This window comes from Crocodylus siamensis, chromosome 11 (assembly GCF_052110815.1).
Source record: "Crocodylus siamensis isolate JL-2025a chromosome 11, ASM5211081v1, whole genome shotgun sequence".
Lineage (NCBI taxonomy): Eukaryota > Metazoa > Chordata > Crocodylia > Crocodylidae > Crocodylus > Crocodylus siamensis.
Window position 1 is genome coordinate 40,953,371 of NC_143405.1, and position 16,600 is coordinate 40,969,970.

At 47.3% G+C, this 16,600-nt stretch overlaps 1 protein-coding gene across 5 annotated transcripts in view; it reads right to left on the bottom strand.

Annotated features, from left to right (window-relative positions):
- Positions 1–16,600, bottom strand: part of CARD19 (caspase recruitment domain family member 19) — an 82,031-nt gene that overhangs the window by 34,613 nt on the left and 30,818 nt on the right. For all 5 annotated transcript variants that reach the window (XM_090022109.1, XM_090022111.1, XM_090022112.1 and 2 more), the window contains one exon: positions 8,180–8,322. In XM_090022109.1, coding sequence (XP_089878235.1) covers positions 8,180–8,322 — 143 coding nt within the window. The remainder of the gene's footprint in view (positions 1–8,179; positions 8,323–16,600) is intronic.

The following is a 16,600-nucleotide window of genomic DNA, read 5'->3' on the forward strand; positions in this document are numbered from 1 at the left end:
GCTCCTGGCTCCGCCGGTATCGGCCGCGCCGCCGCCGGCCCCCGCCGCGAGGCTCCCGGCTCCGCCGCTCCCTGACTCACCGTCCGCGGGTCCGCGGCTCCTGGCTCCGCTGCCGCCGGCTCCCGCCGCGTGTCTCCCGGCCTCACCACACGTGGCTCCGCCATTCCTGGGGTGGGCTCCGGATGAAGCCTCCCTCCTCCTCTGCGGGTGAGTGTCTCCTTTTTATCTTCCCGCGCCGATCCCACGCGGGCGCGGTTCAGGTTCCGGCACCCGTTAAGTTCCCCGCCGGGTTTCTGGGTCCTAGCCCGGAAACGGGGCGGATTTCCAGGATTCTTCCCTCGGGCCGGGCCCCGCGGGGTCCTGGACCCCTCACAGATACTATGATACTATGAACCTGGTGTGGGGATTCCAGGTCCTCGGCCACCTGGGCACTAGCGATCATCGCCTGCTGGAATTCACCATCCAGCGCAGGGTGTCAAGGGCCGGCAGCAAGGCAGAGCCCTTGACTTCAGGAGGGCCGACTTCAACGAGTTGAGGAGATTGGTAGGAGAGGCACTGCGGTTCCAGAGAGTAGGGGAATTAGGGGTCCAAGACGAGTGGTCGTTCCTTAAGGAGACGATATTCAGAGCCCAAGGGGTGACAATCCCAACAAGAATCAAAGTGGGCAAGCATATTCAAAAGCCCCCCTGGCTCACCAAGGGCATTCAGGAATGCCTGATTGCCAAAAAGGAGGCGTACGGCCAGTGGAAGGCAAGGGCTATCACCAAAGAGGAGTATACCTCCACCGCTCGGGTCTTTAGGGGGGCTGTTAAGAAAGCTAAGGCAGATACGGAACTAGGGCTAGCATCAAGGATCAAGGACAACAAAAAGTCCTTTTTTAATACATAGGGAGTATGAAGAAGGCACCAGGTAATGTGGGGCCCCTAGAGGATATGCTAGGCAATCTGGTGGTTGCACCAGAGGAAAAAGCAGACCTTTTTAACAATTCCTTTGCCGCCATTTTCTTGTGCAGGGACTGGGACTCCCCCACTGAGATTCGGGATGGACTCAGGAGAGACTTTGCCAGGCCTAGAGTCAGGGAGGACCAAGTTAGGGAACTTCTGGAGGGGCTGGACGTGTTCAAATCAGCAGGTCCAGATGCTCTCCACCCAGGATGTTGAGGGAATTGGCAGGGGTTATCGTGGGGCCCCTGGCACAGCTTTACAAGCGCTCATGGTGGAAGAAGGCTAATATGGTCCCCATCTTCAAAAAAGGGAGGAGGGAGGATCCGGGCAACTACAGGCCCATTAGTCTTACTTCAATCCTGGGGAAGCTCTATGAGAAGATTATCAAGGAGCACATCTGTGAAGCGCCAGCAGTGGGGATGATGCTCAGGGGCAACCAGCATGGTTTCATTAGGGGCAGGTCCTGTCAGACCAACCTGATTGCCTTCTACAAGCAGGTCACAAAATCATCGGATGCAGGTGTCACGGTGGATGTAGTCTTTCTGGACTTCAGGAAGGCCTTTGACATTATCTCCTACCCCGTTCTCATTAAAAAGCTAGGTGACTGGCATTGATGCCTACACAGTCAGATGGATAGCAAATTGGTTGAGAGGCTGCACGCAGAGAGTGGTGGTGGACAGGTCATATTCAACCTGGAGGGATGTGAGCAGTGGAGTTCCCCAGGGCTCGATCCTTGGTCCTGCACTGTTCAATTTCTTTATTAGCGACTTGGACAAGGTGGTGAAAAACACCCTGTTTAAATTTGTGGACAATACCAAGATTTGGGGTGAGGTGGGCACGCTAGGAGGGAGGGACAGGATACAGCTGGACCTGGACAGGTTACAGGGGTGGGCAAATGAAAATATGATGGGATTCAGTACTGACACGTGCAGGGTGCTGCACTTGGGCAGTAAGAACCATCAGCATACCGATAGGCTGGGGAACTCCCTTCTTGAAAGCGCAGTGGCAGAAAGAGATCTTGGAGTCATTATCGATTCCAAGACGAACACTGGCTGCCAATGCAAGGACACAGTCAGTATGGCTAACCACACCTTGTCATGCATCTGCAAATGCATCACAAGCAGGGCCAAGGAGGTGATGCTCCCCCTCTATGTGACACTGGTCAGGCCGCAGTTGGAGTACTGCATCCAGTTCTGGGTGTCGCACTTCAGGAGGAGTGTGGACAGCATTGAGTGGGTCCAAAGGACAGCCAGTTGCATGATCCAGGTTCAGCAGGGCAGACCCTACAAGGAGAGGCTATGGGACCTTAACCTGTTCAGCCTTCACAAGAGAAGGCTGAGGGGGGACCTGGTGGTCGTCTATAAACTTACTAGCGGGGGGACCATCGGGGAATGGGAGAGACCTTATTCCCCCGAGCGCCTCCCGGAGTAACAAGGAATAACAGCCATAAGTTGTTAGACAGTAGGTTCAGACTAGACATTAGAAAGCACTACTTCACAGTCAGGGCGGCTAGGATCTGGAACCAACTTCCAAGGGAAGTAGTGCTGGCTCCTATCTTAGGGGTCTTTAAGAGGAGGCTTGATGATTACCTAGCTGGAGTCACTCGAGCCCAGTTTTCTGTCCTGCCTAGCACAGGGGTTTGGACTAGAAGATCTGCAAAGTCCCTTCCAACCCTATATCTATGAATCTATGACCCCAGCAAGGTAACTGTCTAGTTTCCTCTTGAAGATTTCCAGGGTAGGTGATTGCACCACCTCTGTAGGGAGCTTATTACACAGGACACCCTGACTGTGAAGAAATTTTTCCTAATGTTGAGCCTGAATCAGTCTTCCAGGAGTTTGTGACCATTACTCCTAGTTTTCCCCCCAGGTGGAAGTACATCAAGGACTCCTGTTCACCAGGGCACCTCCAATTTTCTTGCAAGGATATTGTGGGATACTAGATTAAAGGCCTTTTAGAAGTCTAGGTTTACAATGTCAACCTCCTCTTTCATGTCCAGATGACAAGTTACCTGGTCACAGAAGGAGATGAGGTTGGTAAGGTATGACCTGCCCACGACAAAGCCACGCGGGCTGTCATTCATAATCTTACCTTCTGCAAGCTTATTGCAGATAGACTCCTTGATGAACTTTTCTAGGATTTTTCCTAGGATGCAAGTTAAGCTGACTGGCCTATAGTTACCCACATCTTCCCTCCTGCCCTTCTTGTGGATGGGCACAACATTGGCCCTCTTCCAGTCCTCAGGAACTTCTGCAGAGCGCTGTGAGTCATGGAAGAGTTTCTCCGGGGGTTCCACGGTGACTTTGGCCAGCTCCTTCAGCACTCTCGGATGAAGATCATCCAATCCCACTGACCTGTATATGTCTAATTTTTTTAACTGTTCATACACCAATTCTAAGGCAACAGTAGGAAGGCAATTATTCCTACCGTGCTCTTCCTGTACTCTACCTGGCATTGTTTCCCCTTGTTTCAGTGAAAGACCAAGGTGAAGTAGTCATTCAGGAGTTCTGCTTTTTCCTGGGTGCCAGTAACCAGCTCTCCTGAGTTACTGAGCAATAGCCCCACACTCCTGATTGTGTTTGTCAACTGACTGTGATAAAAACCACAGAAAAAAGCGGGAAATGGCAGGTTTCCCCTTGCAGGCTGGCAGAGTTCCAGGGGCTGTTTGGGACTGGGGAAGTGGGAGGAGAGAGATCAGGCAGGGGGCACCATGTACATGAGCATGAACACACTGCCTTGCTGCCACATCTCCCAGAGCATCTCCCACATCTCCCAGAGCATCTCCCACAGCTCCCTTCAGGTTAGTCTAAGGCTGGCAGAAGGGCAGATTGAGGCCCCAACAATGAGGGGAGGGAGGGAGTAGCTGGGACTGGGAACTCTGCACAGCTGGGCATGGGGCCTAGGGTTATGGTGGGAATGTGGGACCAGCTGGGGGAGCAGGATGGAGCCACAGATGGCTTCAGCACTGTGCTGGCCCCAGCAGCCCTACCTGGGGTTCTGGGGGCCTCTCAGAGCTGCAGCCACAGCAATCCTGCCGGGTGGAGCCTGGCTGGCAGACACAGCATGGCTCCGAGTAGCCCAGCTCTGCTTTTTAGCAGTGCATGCTGCCCGAGTGTGTGCTGCTTTGGGTTTTTTTTCCATATTTTTTTTTGACCCCTGGATATCCAGGCGTCAAAAAAAAGAAAAACCATGGGGGAAAAAAAAAAGAAGGAGCAGTGCTTGCTTGGGTAGCATGCCCTTGGAGCGTGGAGAACTCCGGACTGTGCGGTATATGGCACTGCAAATGTGTTTGCAGCACCACATACTGCATGACTGTGCTCGTTTGGATGTGCCCATTGTGTACTTTAAATAATTCTGCAAGGTTTTGGGTTATAGCAAATCTGTCCTTGAGTGTCTACTTCTCCATCCCCAAACCTCAGCAAATTAGGATACATATTACTGAAAGGAGTGGAGTTATTATAGCAGAAAAAATAGTGTCAATCAGTGCTGAATCTGGACCACTGGATCCACATAATCACCTAAGGTGGCTTGATTTACAGAGTGAGATTTTCACAGGTAAAGGAAGGCTCAATCATTTAGGAACTTCACAGTAAATTACAATCTGTTTTTTTCTGAAAGTGCACATGTAGGGAAACTAACCATTTTCCCCTGAACTCACTGAAAAGTATATTATTGCTATTCTGTATTTACAAAACTGGCCACCCCAATTATCCACCTTCAGGGAAATCCTCACTCCTTATACTGCCAAACCCCCACAGGTGTCAGTGAGATATCTGCCTGTGGAAGGAATGTAAGATCAGCTCTATTGAAATTATTCTCCTCCAAAGTAAGGAATTGATCCTCAGTGTATTGCTAGCACAACCTACATTTGTATCTTGGCTACGGAAACTTCTAGATACCTTCCAAATAGACATACATCAAAATGATTTTAGCTAAGGTTAAGTGTAATGCATTTTCATCTTCTCTGTGAGATCTACTACTGTTCAGGACTTTTTCAGACCATAGGGAAAATCATTTCTTCCTCTCCTGCTTTCTGTGTTGCTTGAGTACTATATCCATTTTTTTTTAACTGGAATAGAGCTGCCCATTATTTCCAACTGAGAACAATATATGGTCCTTATATGATTAACTCTTTGGTATTTGGAATTGATAAGCACATGATGCAAGGTGCTTCATTTCTATTGTTCACTGCTCTAAATTGATATGAAAAAAAAGCCTGAACACATTCCCTGTGATATTTACTAGCATACACACTTTGTTTTAGGAGATGCTCCCATTTCTAACCCCATCCTGGACAGCGAACTTTGCAGCCCAAATGCCTAGGTGCCCAAGAACCAGTGCTGAAACACCTTGATTCCCTGAACACTCCCTCCTAGTGCTCCAGTGCTGTGAGTACTCTGGAACCTTTTCAGGGGACATGTAATGGTGGAAGTACACAGACATTTAGGTTTTATAAAGGTTCCAAAAACTAATCACTCTTTATGTTAGCTACCACAAGAAATATGCTGATCTAGATCACAGCTGACCAACCAGCAGGAAGCCCATGAAGGAACAGCATGTAGCCCATGGGCTCCCAGCTTCCCACGTAGCTGCTAGTCCTGCCATTGCAGTCAGCTTCTTTGGGCTCTGCTTCCTTTCTCCATCTTCTATTTGTTGCCTCCACTCCTGGAGGCAAGGCAGTGCAGTGGGAGGGCGCTGAAGTGCCCATCCAGCACACATACTGGGAAAAAAGGCTAAGCTGTTCGCACAGAACATGCATGTGGCAAAACAGGAGCCAGACTGACCACTCTGTAGATGGGGGAAGTGGGGAGGGGAGGGCGGCGGAAGCTGAGGTATGCCTGTGCTGCAGGGAGAGGGGATAAGGCAGTGCTTCCTGATCTTTCTCTCAGCATGATACATTGGAAATTTTTTGCAACCCCAAGACGATGCAGATAAGATCAACATCCCCCTCCCTTGCAGGAGGCATGGTCAGAGTAGAGCAGGGGACACTGCTTCTTATCCCTGGGGAACCAAAAGTCCATGCATGTCGGGACATGCCCAATGGGTGCATCTACCCATGCACTTTCCTGATGAGTAGACTAATTAACTCTGCAGTAAAGTATCACAGTCTACAAGTGCACCAAAATTAGGGCACAATAAAGTAATTAACTGTCATAAGATAGTGGCTCAGGAATGGGGCTGGGCAAGCCCCTTCCCTTTCAGGCCAGTTTCCCCCTGCACAGGGTGGTCTAGAAGGAAAGGGGGGTTCCAAGCACGGCTCTGGCAGCTGCTTTTACCTTAAGTGCCGCCCCCCCCATCTCTCCCTCTCTCTCACACCCCTGCTGCTACCCCCAGCCCATCACATACACACATAAACCACACTGCCACCTCAATCCCCACCCCACCCATCGCCAACTCCTGCTGCCACCTCCACCCCTCCTCCCCAGCCCATCACATCCCCCAAGTGGTTCCTGGGACCAGAACATTGCCCCCTCCCACCAGGCCAGGGCTAAGTGTCTGGCACTGGTGCTGGCACAGGGAAGGGCTCCAGTGTGGCAGCTGCCCATGCGGCCACAGCTCCCACCAGCTGGTCCTGTCCCATTTAACAGCTGAACATGCAGGGGGTAGGATTTGTGGTAGGGGTGTGTGTGGGTGTAGGATCTATGGTGGGGAAGTGTAAAGGGATATGGGTGGGTGTAGGAGTATGTGAGGTATGTTGGAAGTGTGTGGGTATGGGGTTTATGGGTGGGTGTGGGATTTGTGAGGTGGGGGTGATTTGTGTGGGGGGGCCCAGCCACATGCCCTCCTTACCCCACATGGTGCACAGCCCCTGCCACCAGTGGCAGCAGCAGCACAGCAACAGGTGGTGGGCCCTCAGGGTGATCATGGCCTGTGGCAGGCAGAGTCCCCCGGCAGCATGTGGCTCCAGCTGAGTCCCAGAGGTAGATGTGGCAGCACAGAGCTAGCCCAACCCCGCCTGCTGGTAGACGCCTTCACACCAGACTAGTCTGGTTCTGTGCCAGCATGTGGGGCTCCTGGCAGTGCAGTTAGGAGTTATGTGCTGCCAAGGGGTTCTGCCTGCTATGGGCCATGAGTGCCCTGAGGGCTCACCTCCTCCTGCTGATAGCAGGGACTGTGCAGCATGGGGGGGGGGCATGTGGTAGGGGGCCCCACCCCCCACCAACCCCACACTCCAATCCCCCACCAACCCCACACATGTGCAACTTCCGGGACTCAGCTGGAGCTGTGTGCCACTGGAGGGCTCTGCCTGTTGTGGCCATGAGCGTCCCGAGGATCCGCCACCTGCAGCTGCTGCGAGCCATGACCTGCTTTTATTTTCTCCAGCACGCTGAGGCAGCATGCTAGAGCAGCAGGGGAGCACAGCAGCCATAGAGATGCTCGGGCCAGCTGTCAGAGTGTCTCCTTTGAAGACCCAACCTCCAGTTGCTTGCAGGCATGCTCTGAGAGTGCACCCCATGGAACCTTTTTCCGGCACATTTTTTTTAATACCGGGATTCCCCAATATGAAATTTAGAATCCATGCTGCACATTTTCTTATGCAGGTGTGCCTTCTGCATCATCTCAAGGTCATCTGAGACGCCGCAACACATATATGCACAGTCACGTAGACACAGCCAATAAGAACAAACTTACCAATTTGATTTGCTGGCTTTTAAAATCCACATTTCACTTATTATGTACTGACTTCAATGATTTTGCATCCAAAACCAGTAAGCACTTTTGAAAATTTTGGCTGCGTCTCAAGCCTGGTCTCTCTTCTAAGTTGCACGGGTTTAACTAGAGATCTATTTTTAAACTGACTTACCTACAGAAATTCAGGGATAGTCAATTTAAATCTGGCTTATTCTGATTTAACCCAGGAGTTCAAACTGGTTTAAAAAAAAAAATCACACCATTCATCAAAATTATACAACCAATACTGAAGACAATACCTTGTTTTCTCATCACTAAAATGGACATCATAATATTTTCTAACCATGCAGGGATCCTACCAGGATAAATTCCTTAGTTCTCATGAGGCACTCAAATACCACATCACTGACTGCAAACTTTAACTACTTTTTAACTTTTACTACTTTTGGTAGTAAAAAAAGAAAATGGGACAAGTGGTCAAATATTTAGGAATTTGTCTCCTGAGTTTAGTATGTGGCAGATCTACCAGTTGTTGAATTATGCGTAGCAGCCAGAATAATATGCTATGTCCAGACATGCTGCAGTAAAACTCATTTAATTACCTTTTCTGCTTCTTTATTAGTGAGAATTTGGGGGTAGACTCTGTTCAACTGAAGAATAATTTTATCAACCAGGTGCTCACTCAGTCGGCCATTGCTTGTAAGAAAGTACATGTCCTGTCGTAGCCGATCACAGTATGACTGATCTAGGAACAGAATGCCACACAAACAACAATTATTATCAGATGGCAAAACCATGTTTAATTTTAATCTTCAAATTACATGGTAGTAAAAAAGGTAGAGCAGAATAGTTTCCGTAACACAACTTCTGAGAGTGGAGCCATTTGTCAGGAAAATGCAATCAATTGTGCCCTTTCTGTTGTGTAAGAATCTTGCAGTATGTTCTTAAAAGATCACCCATCTCAAATTATTTATCTCTAAACCCAGGGCTACTCTTCTGCACTGCTCGTCTCCCTCCTGAAAAAACATCCTCCATGCTTTAGGAAATGCTGATCTAAAATATTTATAATGTAGCAAGCACTGATGGATGTCTTATCTCTGCATCTGCTTGTCTTAAAGGTGTAAAACTGCTGGATTTGTGTAGGCAGAAAATACATCTCCTATCATTTGTGAATATTAAATCAAATTATAATGTTTAAACTTATTTGATAAAATTTTAAATGTGAATTTTCAGTATCTTGCAGAGAAATATTCTCGATCACATAGAATGCTAAAACATAACTGGCTTCAAAGAGATATGGTATATCCATTATTCACTACTCCCACCACTGAAATGCAACAATGTCTGGTGTTTGACAGCTACTTAGGAGCTGAGGCTAATAGTACATAACAGTTTAAGACAGGAAGTGATGAAGCCTGTGATAGCCGATCAAAACTGCTGGGACGTTTTAATAAGACTGAATGCAAATCTTACAGCCTTGACTCATTGCTTTTACCTACACAAACTTACATACAAATACCACTGACTTTGGTTTATGCAAGGACTGAAAAATTTGGCTAGTTTAAATTCCTAAAACTGAAATGAAATCAGGACACTAAGAAAAATATCTCTGCTTCAGTACTGTGAAATCTTTTATGGCAAACAGTCAGGACTTTTACTTTATACTTTGTGTAGAAAAAGGGAACCTTTAGCAGCAACAAATGCCCTCATTGTAAGTGTATTAAACTACAGGTAAAAAGAAAACGTAGTGCAAATTAAGTCATTTATAAACCTCAGCAAATTTACAAATCCAGACTTGCTGCATTGCTTCTGGCACCATTTCCACTAAGGGGTTTTTCAGGTCCTCTCTTTTTAGAGTACAGAATTCAACCAAAAAGAGTTTAGGCTATTTGCGTGTAAGACAGACCATGTTTTAAAATACAGATACACATACATTGCACTGCTAATTGTGACAAATCACACCCTGCCTCTCACCTTGCTGATGCCAAATCTGATTACCTGGGGCCAGATCTGAGGTCAAATGTAGGTTCTACCAATGTCTTCTATATACCTAACCCTTCATTCTAGACCTTGCATGTATAACATAGCAGACCTGCCCAGTGTAGCATATTCCATGGTTTGCAGATGTAGTAAAACTGTATGGATAGATATAATTGGTATTTTGGAGCTATCAGCCCAATAGATGACTCTGCCTATCCTTAGTGCTTCTCTACCTCGATATAGTTAATTTAAGGATTAAGACGCAACCTCTGCAGAAAGCTTTAACCTGCTGCTCTTTGTGTAAGCATAGTGCTTGACATTTCTGTATCATAGGCTTTGTATTGTATCTCCTTCTTTATCACTAGTGCAGTATTTAAAAAGAACTGGAAAAGAGTCAGAAAAATCTCCCTGTGAGATCATAACTCAGTAACAGCTCTTCTAGTGCCAGTCACTTCCATTAACACACAAAGGTTCATTCATATCACAGAGGGTTTATAATTCTAAAGACACAACTGGATTTCCATTATACTATTATTTGTTCAATATAGTAAAACCCCCTACAAACACTATAATCTCCAAGCATTTCTAATCCTTACATTTCAAATTATGCACCTCAGAATAGCTTTTATTTAACAATGCTGTCCTAACTCAATGTTATAAAACTTTTTCAAGTTTTAAGGAAACTTCGGGTTATAAAGGGCAGGATCAAAAATGGATCTCCTCACTGGAGAACTCCAACTCAGCTCAGCTAGATGTACATAGGGCCTAGGCATGGCCAGGGAGATAAGATACCTGTCAGCATGGCCATGCACAATAGATGAAGAGAGGCCAATGAACTGGAGCCTGACACATCTGATTCTGCATCTTCAAAGGATTATTTTGCAAGAGGGCACAATAGAGGCAGAGACACAGAAGTTATATACCCAGGAACAATTAGGTTTGCAATAGACATCTCTAGATTCTAAAGATCTAAACTAAATAAATAAGTAAATTTAAATAAGTAAATTTAAACTAAAGCGCTACCAAAAATTGCTATAATGGCTAACAACAACAAGCTAAATAAAAATTAGGAAGTCTGAAACACCAAGTAATCTCATCCCTCTTTTTTTCCTCCTTTCTCAGTGATTGCTATCTACCACATAGACAATATGCAGTAGTGTATTAACAGTGAATCTACCTGTCAAACGAGGTCACGTCAATGGAAGGTCACATTTAAGTTAAGATCACATTCTGAGCAGACTAAAATACTCCCTATCATCAGAGTCCTTATCAGTAAGTCACTAAACAATCACTATCCTCAGCTAGGGCTTTCTGCTGACATTTGAAAATCCCACATTTTGTGCAGCGTAGATTATATTATGTGGTGTAAGCATCTCTGGGATCTCCAGAGGAGCTCTGCTTTCTCCTCCTCTAAATAAAGCAGACAGAAGATGTTTCAGATTGTGTTTCTAGTCGCTTTTGCCTCCAAGAACTCAGAACTCTCTGAATGCGACTGAACTATCCTTGCCAGAGATCAATGTTATCCCTGGCTCAGACTCATATTTATGAAGGGATTTTGGTTGCTTTGTTTTTTGTCTGTGATGTGTGTCAAAAAGACCATTTTAAAATAGAGGTAGTTTGTAGGGGTGCACAAAGCTTCGGTTGCCAATTTGATTCAGAGAAGATTCAGCCCAATTCAGAGGCCGAATCACCAAATCTGAATTGAATCAGGAGACCAAAAAACCCCCTCTGAATTGATTTGGAAAAGATTTGGAAATTCAGAAGGCAGTCTTTCAGGGGAACAGAAACTAAGAGGGAGGGAGAGCGGGGGGAGGGGGAAGACTGACATCTATAGCTGGCCAATGACTGTGATCTTTCCGAGCCCCCTTCCAATCACAGTGCTCTGGGGGAGGGACAAAGAAACAGCATATAAGCTTCTGTCTGCAGCCTTTCTGTCCCTTTTGTGAGCTGTTTCTGTCTGAGCCCTGGGAAGACCCCCTGTTGTAGTCTACCATCCCTGCTGTTTTCACCCTGCTGTGCCTTAACACATACAAAATCACACGTCACAAGTTTTGCTTGTCAGCACTTTGAGGTGCAGTTTCCCAGAAAACCCTGCACTTCTGTCCTTGAAACTTGAGGTCTGCCTCATGCTCTCAGAAGGGGCTACCATCCCTGCTGTTTTCATCCAAATCTGTCAAAAAATGACAAAGTTACAGGTATTTCAGTGATTCCCCATTATGGTCTATGGCCGAATTAACAAATCTCTCCAACTCAGCGCCAAATCTTCCGAAGTAGATTCAGCCAAATAATTTCGGAACAGCAATCTGAATCAAATCACTGTCCTCCAAATCAGCCAAATTCAAATCGAATACTTCCCTATTTGCGCAGGCCTAGCAGTTTGCTCCCTGTTACTCAGTTTCCCAGTACTGTTCTACCTACTCACACTCCACACGCCCTTGCAAATCCCTCTATTTTTTAGGTTGGGATTGGGCACAATATTTCAAACATGCTAGATAGGCATGATTTATTTAAATCCTAGTCATTAAAAGAATAATGCAGAAGTAGTGACTGATCTCATTCCTGTCTCTTAAAGTGTTTTTCTGCCCCCACCATTCCTCTGGGAAAGCTCCACAAATACCACAAAGGAAATAACCCCATGCAGGCCCCAAGTTTTCTAGGGCCATGGGATCCACCTGCTGAGGCACAACTGAGCTCCACTTACTCCCCACAAGGAGTGACAAGCATGAATCTGGGAGAAACAGGGTGTGTCTACATGTGATGCTTAATGCGCAGCAGACTAATTCTACTGCACATTAGCACATCATGGCAAAAGCCGTGCTAATGTGCAGTAGAATTAGTCTACTACACATTAGCATTACTAAAAAAAGTGCACTGGTTCTACTGTTTAGTAGCACCGGTTACTGCACATTGAGTTAAAACCTATTATTACAGGTACTAAACACTATACGCTGTAACAACCCCCACCCATGCTTCCCGCCTCTGCAGCTGCCTTTCCCTACCTTCCCCCTATTTTCCTGCTTTTTCATGGGGATCAAGCTTTTTCAAGGGGGACCTACCAAATCTACTGTTTCCATGAAAATTGTGAAATCGTTAATTTGGAATTTGGTAGGTCCCTATATATAACATTTATAATAGTTTAATAGTTTAAACGTAAGCCTTAAGCGGATAGACATGCATCCCTGTTAAAATGGTTCAAGTTCATTTAGAATGGTTAAAAAAATGTGTACCTGGAAAATCAAGTACTATTTTGAACCTTTCCACTGTAAACCAGTTCAGTGTTGTGTGTGGACCCCAAATGTTCTGTGATGCATGTCTGGTCAGTCCTCCAGGCATCCCACACTGCATTGCTCCTCATCCCCCACCCCCCACATGCTGCTGCAACTGACCACTCTGCTATAAAACCAAAACTCTCCTGCACCCCCCCAACCCCTTTATTTCTCTTTTTGTGGGCACTTTTAAAATCAATAAACAACCTTGCACTGCTTTTCAGTGAAACCTATCTTTTAACAACTAGCTCAGTTGTAGACCCTCAGCCCCATGGATCCAAACACTCCACTCACCATACCACGAAGTCAGGCAAGTGCATTGCAGAATTCAGTCATATGTAGGCTTACTGAAGTTTATTAAACTTGTGTTTAGGAAACAGTTGTGGAATCTCCACCCTTGGAGGTTTTTAAGACCTGGCTAGACAAAGCCTTTGCTGGGATGATCTGATTGGGGCTGGTCCTACCTTGAGCAGGAGGTTGGACTAGATTACCTCCTGAGATCCATTCTAGACCTAATTTTCTATGATTTTAAGGGAAAGCAGAAAAGTGACAATGCCCCCAGCCACAGTTCAGACCCCTGTAGGACTCCCAAAGCATGGGAGCAAGCACTCCCCCATTCAACCACCACCAGGCAAACTCCCGCCCCTTGGGTGAAGCCTCAGTACTTCACATTATTGTGAAACAGTTCTCAATCAGTGACATTTTTTGAACGGTTCAATTGTCTGCACCCACAGCCTTCATCAAGGGAAGTTTAGAAGGTAGGTCAGCAACCCAGCTGGAAGGCAATATTAATTTAGGGTACAATATTATCTTGGCATTACCTGAGTTATTTTAAATAGCTTTACAGCAGTTTCACTACTTAGTCCATGAAGGCTTTGATGCTTCTCCCCAGCAGAAATGAACAATTTTTAAATTATAGATACACAGAAAGAGAAATTAGTACTTACTTGTTACGAATTATGCAACATCTGCTCTAAACCTTACTCATGTGACTGACCCTATCAAATTAGTGGGGCCAACCTGAGCGATCAAAAGTTTAATAGACTAAGCTCTGTTTTTGTATACTTCCTCTTTGTTATAACCAGTGAGCCAGGATTTCCATTTCCCTTTTACCCAAGAAAAGCACAGATTTTTTAATTTGAACAGAAAAACATGTGGCTTCTGCTCTTTGCAAAGAGCTCTCTGGCGGCTGGCAGAGTTCCAGCCTGCAAGGGGCTGGGGGGAGCGGAAAGAGGGGGTGCCTGCATGTACAGGCACATGGCCGCTAGGATAATAGGTTCCACAAGTAAGGGGGGGAGGGAATTGAGCTGGGCTGGGGTTGCTGCCCAGCAGGGTAGTGCGTGGGACTTGGGGCAGGGTGCCACAACATGTGGCCACAGGGCCTCAGCAGGGAGAGGAACAAGGCCATGGGCAGCTCGTCCAGGGGGAGGACAGGTGGGGTGGCTCCCCATCACTGTGCATGCTCCCGAAGGGGCAGGAGGGACCAGTGCCCACCAGACCTGTGTGTGGGGTTGGGGCAGGCTGTCCACTGCAGGCTCTGGCTCCCCACCCTGCTGCTCTCCCCTGGGGCCTCCACAGCCTGGCAGCAGGGTGGGGTCAGGCGAGTAAGATTGCTGCAGCCACTGTGAGTCCTGCACTGCCCTGGCGAGGTGCCCCCTGCCCACCCTGAAGCAGTGAGGGGCACAACCCCATGCTGCCCATGGGGGAGGGGGAGCCGGGCTCCCTGCTCAGGCTGCAGCAGCTGCTGCCTTCTGGGGGTGGCAGCTGGGGCTTGGGCACTACTGCAAGGGGCAGGGGGTTGCGGACCCAGGTCCCTGGCTGTAGCCCTGGCAATTGGGGCCCCCTCCATCAGGGCTGGGGAGGCAGGGGGACATGGGTAGAGGACAAGGGGCACCAGCAGGGCTGGTCAGGGCTGGAGGGAGAAGTGAGTGGCACCAGCCAGGCCCAGCAGACTGGGGGTGAGGAGTGAGGGGCACCAACAGGGCCAGGGGGCTGTGGGTGGGGCATGAGGGCATCAGCAAGGACCAAGGGGCTGTGGGTGGGGAGTGAGAGGCCTGGACCTGAGTCCTGGTGAGCTAAGGGAACAGGGGGAACTCTGATTTCCTTATGACCCCTGCCACCCCCAGTGCTCCTTCCTGCCCATGGCAGGGGTCGGACTAAATGATCTGTCTAGGTCCCTTCCGACTCATTTGATTCTGTGAAACCTGATTTAGACTGGATCCAAGAAAGAAACTCAAGGAAGGAACTTCTACCCTGTAAGAATATTAGGACAATGGACCAAGATGCCTAGGCTCAGAATTTTTCAAGAGGAGGCTGGGTAGGCACCTGTCTGGGATGGTTTAAGAAAAGTGCACAGTTCACTAGGGTGCCCCAGGGGAGGACAAGAAGCAATAGCCATAAACCGTGAGAGGATGGTTTCAGGGTGGACGTCAGGAAAAACTTCTTTTTGGTAAGGGAGACCAGAATCTGACGAAGACTTCCCAAGGAGGCGGTGCAGTCCCCAACCTTGTAAGTCTTCAAGAGGAGACTGGTCAGACACCTTGCTGGTCAGACTCAGCAGTATTCCTGCCCACAGCGGGGGCATTGGACTCAATAATCTTTTGAGGTCCCTTCTAGCCCTTACTTTCTATGATTCATTTATGCAGGGGTTGTACTAGAACAAGGGTGAGCAACATTTTGAAAAGAGGAACTGCTTTAACAGATCTTAGCTCCAAACTAAATTTCCTCTACTGCAGCTTGAGGCTGCTGCTCCTACTTCTATCCCCTACAGTCATAGAGAAAATCCTATCTCTATCTGCAGTATAATCACACTTCAGGTATTTGAAGACTGTTATTGAATACCCCTGTCTTCTCTTCTCCAAGCTAAATAACCCTAGTTCCTTCACCCTCTGTCTCCCAGGCTCCTAATAAATTTTGTTGCCCTGTGGAGCCCCATGTGCCAGAATACGGCCATAGACTGGCCCTAGTCCACTCAACTAGCCTGTGGGCTTGGATAAGCTGGTCACCACTGCTATAAACGATGGGGATGAAAACAAAGTAGCTTAATTTCAGGCTACTGATTTGTGCACAGGGATCACACAACACACTTCAAACAGGTCCCTGACAACAACTTGTGCCATCCCCAACATCTGAAGGCCATATGTACACAGTCAATGCATGTTACATTTTTAGCTAGAATCTGAATCTTGGGCAAAGAGGAAAAAAGAAATTAAAGTACATTTCCAAAAATATAATTAAGGCAGATCAGAGAGAAATCATCAGGTGTTTGTTTCCACTAGCTCCTAAAATGTGGAAAAAATGCATGTCAGTTGCTATACACTAACAAAAGAAGCAACAGTCCCGTACTATGCATCATGCTCATAATTTTTAGCCTTCAGGCAAAACATTATTTCCACCATAACTTTTCACACAGTGGCAAATATCTATTCCTCTTTCAAAACAGGCAATTATATTTCTAACAACAACAGCTGTATTTCTGCGCTTGAGGCACAGCCGGGACCCAGAGCCCTGTAGAGCCTCTTGGGGGTCCCCGCAGCTAGAAGCCTCCTCAGCAAAGCAATGGGTGCCTGCTTCTTACTGATGCAAGGGAAGCCCAGGATTGGGTTCCCCCTACACTGGCAATAAGGCACAATTGGATCTAACGTGCAATCCTACAATTGCACCTCCTGCCACCCACATGTGGCATCCAATCATGCCTTTACCTGCACATCTGAGTAAGACTGTTGTCTTCTATATGGCCTGCAAGAAGGAGGTCATGATGGGGTGGAGGAGATGATT